Genomic DNA, 8739 nt, shown 5'->3' with positions numbered 1-8739 from the left:
TGGTGTCCGTGTGCCGCCAGAGCACAAGATTCTTGCTGGGTCTCCCCCCAAAGCCCAAACCCCAAGTCTGCAGCCTGAGCTCTGCCCAAGGCCTGTGGACTCCACATACAGGACCCTGAACCCACAGCCTCTGACGCCCAAACTGCCCACTGCTCACTTCCTCACCAGCGATCGCAGCCTCCACACCACACGCACACGCACCACCACTGGGACCACAGCAGCGAGGGTTCAGAGGGAGGGCCCAGAGGCCTTTATTTCTGTGCCGGAGGCAGGAGGGTGTGGGCCGCCCTGAGGGCGGTGGCGCTGCCCCTCCAAGGAGCCCGGGTGTCTTTCCCCAAAAGCTCTGCCACCCTGGCCATGAACCAGGCCCGGCTGTCAGAGGATCAGTGATGCTGGAGCTGTGTCTGTGTCTCTGGAGGCCGGGAGGCCATGGCCCAGCGGGAGGGCAGGTCCCCTGCAGGCTGGCGCCCCCTGCTGGCGATCACCTGACTGCGCCCGAGTCTCTGGCCGGGTGGGCGCCAGCACAGGACACCAGGACCTGCCATCCCGTCTCAGCGCAGGGCACCCCTGCCCTGGGAATCAGCCCCCCAGGGAGGGTGTGACAAGGGAACAGGAGCTGCTGCAAGGCAGGATGCTCAGGGCCTGCGGGATCGCCTGCGTGCCGGGTCTCAGCAGCTGCCAGGGCCCCGGGTGAGAGCAGCTGATGAAGGCCAGATGGCGCCCCCTCCCCCAGGGCCCCCTAGGTCTCCCCATCACCATCCCCACCCATGGGCTCCCCAGAGGCTGAGGCAGGACGGAGAGCAGGGCTGGGGCTGGAGTGCCGGGGCTTCCGCATGAACGGGAACACCCTACGGGCGAGAAGGGGCCTGAGAGCTTGGCCACTGACCCCCCGCCCGTCGCCCCGGGCACCGCCTGGCTCACCGCCGCTTGGTCTCCGGGGGCACCACAGCCTCCGCCAGCAGGTCTCTGTACAAGTCTGACTTCAAGAAGCGCGGGTAGGAGTCCTGTGAGAGACAGCATCTCGCCCTGAGCCCTTCCTCCTCCTGCTCAACCAGCACGGCCAGGCCTCAGACAGGGCCCCCCCAGACCAGCTCAGACTCAGGGAGACCGGCCCCCATCGGGGCAGGAACCTCCGGCGACAGGGACCCGTGTCCCTGATTCTCTAGGACCCTCAGAGAGGGTGAAGGCGTGGGCCAGGATGACAGGATTCAGTAACAAGGGACAGGAGCCTATGAACCCAGCTGCTTATGTTTTAAAAAGAAAAATAAATACACATTTATATTGTTAACTTCAGGTGGAGGAACAGGGATATAAACAAGATTCAGTGGAAGATACTTTGCTTTGTAGGTTAGATTCTGAAGCAGTGCGGATGTTTCACGTGATTATAAAATAAACAGGTGATTTAACAAACATTGAAAGTGAAGTGGGGACAGGGGAAGCTGGGCGTCAAGTGGGTGACATCACCCTCACTACATGTAACCAAGCATCCGAGGGGCTACAGCCAAAGGACCAAGAAAAAAAAACAGTAAGCAACTTTCAGTGACTGTGAGTGGTAGTGCCACGATCCTCGGTTCAGCTGCTGAGTGAATTGAATCTAGAGGAAAAGTTGAGTGATTATAACAGTACCACTGAGAACCCAGATTTTCAGAAGGTGAGTGAGGAGAAAGAGGTTAAGGGAACGCTATAATCGTGATTCCGAATTAGAAGCTTCAGTATGAACTCCTGGTGTTTTATTTAAAACACACCCTGATTCCACTGTAAGGCCTGGTAACCATGACTACCCCTGACGCTACAGACCAGTCTGGTTTGCAGGTCAAGGCTTCCAAACGCCACTACAGGGGGAAGGCCGAGGCCTCGGGGAACTGCTGGCTTTGGGGCAGGATGGCCTCATAGAAAGGAAGGGAGTATCACAGGTTTCAGACACATCACAGGACTCGAGAGCAGCCAGCTGAGAGGGGGTTTCTGCACCTCCCGTGAGATGAGGGGGCCAAAACCCATCCCATACAGTGAAAATGTGAACGGACAATGGCAATAAAAACATCCCGACATCACCAACTGCCCTCAGCAGATACCACGGCTCCAACTGCCTATTCTGAAAAGTGGCAGAGGAGGAACCAAGTCTATCTCTCCGTCCTGTCTCTCCTCTATGATCGGTACCGCTGGGCCAGCAACGCACAGAGAGGAGGCAGTGGTGTGTGAGGCCTGGGTGGAGCTGTCAAGGTGGGGCTTTGCCATGAGAAGAGACGGCTGGCCCTGCGTCCCTCCTGAGTGGAGAACACGCAGCCACCACCTGTGCAGCAGCAATAAAGACCCAGCACAGTGAAAAATACAAAGAAATTTAAGATCCCATGTGCCACAACTGGAGACGCTGCTTGCTGTAGCTAAGACCCGGTGCAGTCAAATAAATAAATAAAAATAGAAAATATTTTAAAAATACAAAAAAAGGGGACGTCCCTGGTGGTCCTGTGGCTAAGACTCTGAGCTTCCAGTGCAGGGGGCCCAGGTTCGATCCCTGATCAGGGAGCTAGATCCCACATGCTACAACTAAGACCCAGAGCAGCCAAATAAATAAATAAAATTTAAAAAAAACACAAAAAAAGTAAATAAAGAATACCGTTGGTGTTTGGGAAGTGACGCTGGCCTCTGTGGCCACATTGAAAGGAATTAGAGGTGGGCATGTCCTTTAAGGGAACTTCCTACAGATAGGGAATCTGGAAATGGCTTTCAAGTCAAGGAGGGCAGTGGGCAGGAGGGGCAGTGAGTCTGGACAGGCCTGGGCTGCAGTCTGACCCCAGCTCCCGGGGGGTGGGGACACCCACCTTCTTCATTAGCAGGTAGATGTGCCGCTGGGCGTCGTCTAGCACGTGGCGGTGGGGCTGGGTCAGGCCCGCCAGCGTCTGCTCCATCGTCCGGCTGTCGATGTTGACCCAGCGGGCGGCGCCGGGGGCCAGGAACTGCCTGCATGGGGCGCAGGGAGCCTGGTGGATCAGGCCCGCAGGGCTGCCACGGCCACCACCCCAGCCCGCGGCACTCACTGGTACACCGCGTCCACTAGGGCAGGGACCCGGGCCTGGCCTCCGTGGCGCAGCTCCTCACAGGCCTCCCAGAAGCTGAGGTTCTCGGCTGGGGGTCCAGGCACCAAGTCAGGCCCACCACGGGCTGCTGGGCACCTGAGGTCGGGGCTCGAGCGGGCAGCACGGTGGGGGCTTCTCACCACTGAACTCTTTCCTGAGAAAGTCCATGAAGTGGGCCCGTCCCACGGGGTCTTCCAGGAGCTCCCGGAAGCTGAAGGCCCACTGCTCCACGCGCAGCCTGGTGGGCGCAGCTGCGCTGGTGGAGGGCGGGGGGGTCAAAAGCGTGAGGAATGGGGTGGGTCCACCTGCACCCCTGGCCCACCTGCTCACCTGGGTGCGTTCATGGCCCAGTAGGCATCGTCATCTGTGACCCAGGGGTTGCTGGGCAGGCACCCCGACATGATGGGGTCATGCGGCCCATGCTGGCTGCTAAACTTCAGGTACCTGGGGGTGGGGCGGTGCCAGGGCTGCTGCAGGGGGACTGTGCGGACCAGGGCGCAGAGGGAAGTGTCTGGGCTTGGGGTGCCAGCCGCCATCCCCATCCCACTCACGCCTCGAGGCAGGTGGAGGACTTCACCCGGGCTCGGCCCAGCGCCCTGCGTAAGCACTCGACCTAGGACAGGAGGCCTGTGAGGGGGGCCAGGCCTGGGAGCCGCCAGCCCCCCGCCCTCTCCTCCCCCCACCTACCTCCCGCCTGTAGAAATCCACGGTCTCGGTCTGCAAGGGGCCAGTGGGCTGCCGTTAGAATGCAGGCCCCTCTGGGGCCTGATGTCCCACCCCTGCCCTGCCCCTCAGATCCCCTGCCTCTATTGCAGGGTCTGACTTTTCAGGAAGCTCCCTGGGGCCCCAAGTCTGGAGGTTCCGGGGTGTTGACCAAGCCCTTGGATGCTCAGAGCTGCCTGAGGTTCCTCAACCATCACTACTTCCTGCTTAAACATACCACAGGGAGGGGGGAGGCATGGCACCCCCAGGAGACCTGGGATGCCGACCTTCCCTCTCAGCTGACTCTGATGGAAGTGATAAAACCGGGACCACAAAGCATGATTCTTAAGTCGGGAAGACCAGAAGAACCTGCCCTGTTGTGGGTGTTATAGGATCTGACTGAGGACTCAACAGTGACCAAGTTCAGACGTGTGTCCTGGGCCAGTCATGCTCTGGAGAGTGTGGTTCTTTCTGCCTGGATCCCTTGGGCCCCTATCCCTACCCACCCCCCCAAGGCCCTGCAGACTCTGATGCTGCCCTGGCTGGGGGAAGCCCCCCAACCATGGGGCCCGCTGCACTCACTTGCACCCAGGGCAGCAGGTGGGAGGCAAAAGAGAACAAGTTAGCAGGGGGCTGGGGTGGGGGCAGCAAGGCAAGGAGCAGAGCAGCCGAAGTGACCGAATGCCAGGACGCCGGGACCAGCTGACTGACAGGTGGGTGGGCAGTCCACAGCAGGCCCCCTGCGGTGAGCGGGCGGGGGAGGTGGGGGCACTCGGGGCGGGGAGGGGGGCGGGGGCAAGCCCGCAGGGCCCTCACCATCGGTGCTCGCCCGGCCATGCAGGGGCCCCGTCCTGGCCCCTGCTCCAGCACACTGGGGGCCCCCGGCTGCAGAGACAAGAGGAAGTGGGGGCACAGCTCAGGTGGACTATGGAGACCCTCCTGACCCCCGACACTGAAGCTCCGACCGTGTCACCCCCACCGAGGAAACGTGCTCAGAGGAGCCTGGGCCCCATCTCCTGTCTGCCCGCCCAGCCCACCCCGTCTCCTCTCCAGCCCTGACCCAGCTCCTCCAGTGCAGCTCACGATCTGCCCCAGGCCTCTCGTCCTTCCTCGCCTGGGCCAAGCTCACCCCAGGCTCTGGGCTGCTCAGACCGGAACCCTGGGCGGCCCTGCTGAGCCCGTGGGGTCCTGCCGCCCCGCCACCATGCGCACCCACCCTGTGGGAGGTGGCGGCTGCCCTCCCTGCTCACAGCCCAGGAGCCCTCGTGGCCCTCAGCCCGCTGCTCAGCCTCGGCCACACCTGCCCGCGCCACCTCCCTGCCCTGAGTCCAGGACCCCCAGGTGGAGGGTTAGGGGTCATCTTCCTGGAGACGCCAGCCACACCTGATGGAGGAGTCATCACGCCCCCGGTGCCTGCTCCCGCAGGGACGTCCCCCAGCGCACCTACTGTGGTCGGCTGGCACTGCTCGCATAGCAGATGGCCGCCAGGCTCTCCAGCGGGGCCTCAATCCACCTTGCAGGCCCCAGGCCAGCACCTCAGGAGCCTCTGGCCTGCAACCTCAGCCCCTCACACTGCAGTGAAGCCTAGCTCCCACTTGCCCCCCAGAGCCTTCAGGTGACCCCACCCCTACCCTCAAGGGCCTAAGGTAAACCCACTCGCCTCTCCCCCCAAGGGCTTCGGGTGCCCCCCTCACCCCCCCAGGGCGGTGTTGTCCTCCATCAGATTCCTTAGACCCAGAGAGAAGCAGGTGGGCCCTGGTCTTTGGGCAGGGGCAGCTCAGGCCTGGCCTTGTGACCTCTGGGTTGTGACGTCACAGAAAGAGAACTTCCTATCACCCAACAGAACCCCTAAAAGCATGTCCTTCCCAGGGGTCAGAAAGGAGGTCCTGCTCAGTGAGCATGTGAGGCAGTACACTGGGCAGGACCCCATGGCTGTGCAAGAACCTCCCCCCAGGGGCTCACCGGGGGCCTGTTCACCAGCCAATACGTCTGCTCTTGGCACGCAATGACCAGCCTGTCCCCCTTCCTGCGCTGCTTAGCTGCCCTGGTGGGGGTGGACGAAGATGGAGGGACACCACGTCCACGACAGCAGCCCCACCCTCAGGCCAAGGCCTGGACGGTCCCGTGCGGGAGGGGCGGGGGTGAGCCGGAAGGCCTCACCGCAGCTGCTCCCGGGCTTGCATCATCACCAGGTCCCACGCGTGGCTGATCCTCATGCGCAGCTGGTGGTACTGCTCCTGGGCAGGGTCAAGGTCTCCAGTGGGACCCTCCCTCCTGCGCCCAGCGCTGGGGCGCAGACGCCCTCCTCCCCTTGAGTTACCCCACGTGCTCCAGGGCCTCAAGTGGGGACTGGCATCTCCAGGCCGGGTTCAGCCTGCGAAGGGAAGGATGCCCACCTTCTCGTGGTCCACCAGGGCGCCCTGCTTTCGGATGTTCTTCTTGGCCAGGTAGATGGCTGGAAGGGCAGGCACAGATTGCAGCGGAGCAATCACACACCCGGGGCCTCACACCCGGGGCCACCAGACCGAGGCTTCACCCGGGCTGGCCCACCCCTCCTCGCTCACCATAGTCCAGCTCGGCGGCTGGCCACAGGGTGCTCGTCCAGAAATAGGGTGTCTGGCAAGGGGCAGGAACAAAGGTTTCTGGGTCTTTCTGGGCCTTCCCCACCCCGAGAGTTTGTCCCCACCCTCTCAGCTCCCTTGGGAAGAGACTGGGCCGGCTGGGGGGCATCTGTCGACTACCCCCAGGCTCAGTGGACCACCTGCCATTCCCTGACTCCTGCCCAGGACCCTGATGCAGTTGCAGTTCTGGGGTCTGGGACTGAGGGCAGGCCCTGCCGGGGTCCCTGGTGTGGCCAGGATGGGGGCCCATCACGACTGAGGACACGCACTGAGATGCAGCGCTGCTTTCTTCAGGGCCCTGAGGGTGGGGCCGGGGTTGCTCAGGACCCAGGTAAGCTGGCAGGGTCCTCTGCAGGGACTACCCCTTAGGGGGCCCTGCTTAATGTTCCTCCCCTTGACCTGGCCTTTCTGTCATGGGGACACTTCCAGCCCAGACCTTTCCGGGAGTGGCCAGCGGACCACCAGGCCTGTAGTCCTGCTCCAACCACAGCCCCGCCCCTCCCTGGAGTCCCCGACGTGTGGGGGGGTGCAGCCACCGGGGCGCCGCACCTGCTCCCAGTTCAGGCTGACCTGGAATCTATAGGGCGTCTCATCCGGCCGGAGCTCGAGGCGGCGGGGGTCGCGCAGCGGGTAGAGGTAGCCATGCTGCACGAGGAGGCTGCCCAGATGCAGGGCCTCTGCGAAGCCAGGCGGTGAATTCTCAGGGGCGGGAGGAGCCCCCGGGCTTGGCCCCGGCCCCAGGGCCGCGTGGGGCGCAGGAAGAACGCCGGCGGCCCCTTACCGTCCTCCGCGATGGAGTACTTCTGGATCAGCCACTCCACGATGTCGCTGCCTGCGCGGCAGACGCGGGGTGAGCCGAGGCCTCGGCGGGCACCCGCCCCCGCCCCCGCCCGCGGCGGCCTCACCGTTCGCCGCGTGCGGGATGACGGTGACGAGCAGGCGCTGGCTCCGCATCCTCACGCCCTGGTCGGGGTCCTGCATGGTCACGACCATCCGCTCCATCTGCGCGGAGGAGGTTGAGGGGCTACGGCGGCCGGCCTGCCCCACCCCCAGATCCCGATTTCCAGGAACCGGCCGGGACGCGCCGGATCAGTGTGCTGGGAGATTAACGCCCACTGATGGTGCGATTTCAGGCCGCGGCGGAGCGCGGAGGCGCGGGGCCGCGGGGGTTGGGGGGCGCGGGCGAGGGGCGACCCCAGCCCCAGGGTTTCCGTCGCCTCACCCCACTCGCACAGGGCCATCGCCCCTGACCCGCGGCCACACTCGCGCGCTCGCGTAGCGGCCACACTCGCGCGCACCCGCACTCACTGCTCTCCGGCCCCTCCCGGCCTCGCGTGCCAGGAAATCGGGGGGGCAGCCGGGACCCCGGCACCCACCTTGCTCAGATGCGGCCTCTGCACGCGGGGGTGCCCGCCAAGGGGCGCGGAGCCGGCGGCCATAGCAAAGGCAGGCCGGGCGCGGCGAGGATGTCCGCGCGCCCCGCCCCGCTCCGGCCGCCTCCCCGCCCCGCCCGCGTGTTCGCCCGCAGCGGCCTCGAGGTCTGGGGCTGGGGGGCGCGCGGGCCTCAGAGCATCCGCCTCACGACAGGCTCCCCTCACGACACGAGAAACCGATGTCCGTGGGGACTTGCGTGGCCCTTCGAGGGGGGCTTGGCCCCACCCGGACTACATGGGGGATGAGAGAACCGGGCTCAGCTGGGAGGAGGTTCAGATGGGCGAGGACTCGGGGAAAGCCTGGGGCATAGACCCAGGAGAGGACTCTGGGAGGGGGAAGGCGGCCTAGGTGGGGGACTGCTGCGACCCCTCCTCCATACCTGCTGGGTGCCCGGGGGTCAGCCATGCGGGGGCTCTGGGGTCTGGGTGAGGGATCGAACAGCCCGCAGCGAGTGTCCCTGAAGTTGTGAACCTGTGCCTGAACCCCCCGGTGCTCCCGGGTTGGGGGGACACTGCTATGTAGGGGTGCGGGTGGGGGTCCTTGAGGCTTGGGGAAGACTGCCGGCAGCACCCGTCCCCTCAGCTGCACAGGGGCCTGAGGGGGCTTTGGAGAGCAGAGACCCCACCCAGGTGACCTGAGGCTGTGGGAGACTGTCGGGTGGGGCTTTACTGGCAGAGGGATCTCAGCACCTGCTCCCGGAGGTTCGTGGCGTTCTCTGGGCTGAGGGCCCAGCCTGGCCATTTTTCTCCCTCCTCCAGTGTCTTGGTGTCCCACACGCCTTTGCTGGGGCCTTTCTAAAGTGTGCAGACAGGTCTATTTCTGTTTTTTAGGTGCTGGGGGGTGGGGCAGGATGTTGGCATTGGCCTTTGGCCAGAAGCCTGTCATGGAGATCTGAATCCATTTCCACT

At 64.0% G+C, this 8739-nt stretch overlaps 1 protein-coding gene across 1 annotated transcript; it reads right to left on the bottom strand.

Annotated features, from left to right (window-relative positions):
- Positions 1-739: 739 nt before the first annotated feature.
- Positions 740-7836, bottom strand: RGS11 (regulator of G protein signaling 11). The gene is made up of 17 exons (XM_052635540.1): positions 7774-7836; positions 7303-7399; positions 7179-7229; positions 6968-7074; positions 6341-6392; positions 6173-6231; positions 5937-6013; positions 5739-5820; positions 4593-4661; positions 3762-3791; positions 3626-3687; positions 3405-3518; positions 3215-3330; positions 3036-3123; positions 2820-2958; positions 922-1004; positions 740-848 (listed from the first exon to the last, which is right to left on the bottom strand). The coding sequence occupies exons 1-17, from the start codon at positions 7834-7836 to the stop codon at positions 740-742; spliced, it is 1398 nt and encodes a 465-aa protein (XP_052491500.1).
- Positions 7837-8739: the final 903 nt, after the last annotated feature.

Source organism: Budorcas taxicolor, chromosome 2 (genome assembly GCF_023091745.1).
Source record: "Budorcas taxicolor isolate Tak-1 chromosome 2, Takin1.1, whole genome shotgun sequence".
Taxonomy (NCBI): domain Eukaryota; kingdom Metazoa; phylum Chordata; class Mammalia; order Artiodactyla; family Bovidae; genus Budorcas; species Budorcas taxicolor.
The sequence above is the reverse complement of the archived record's forward strand: the minus strand, read 5'-3'. Positions and strand labels throughout refer to the sequence as shown.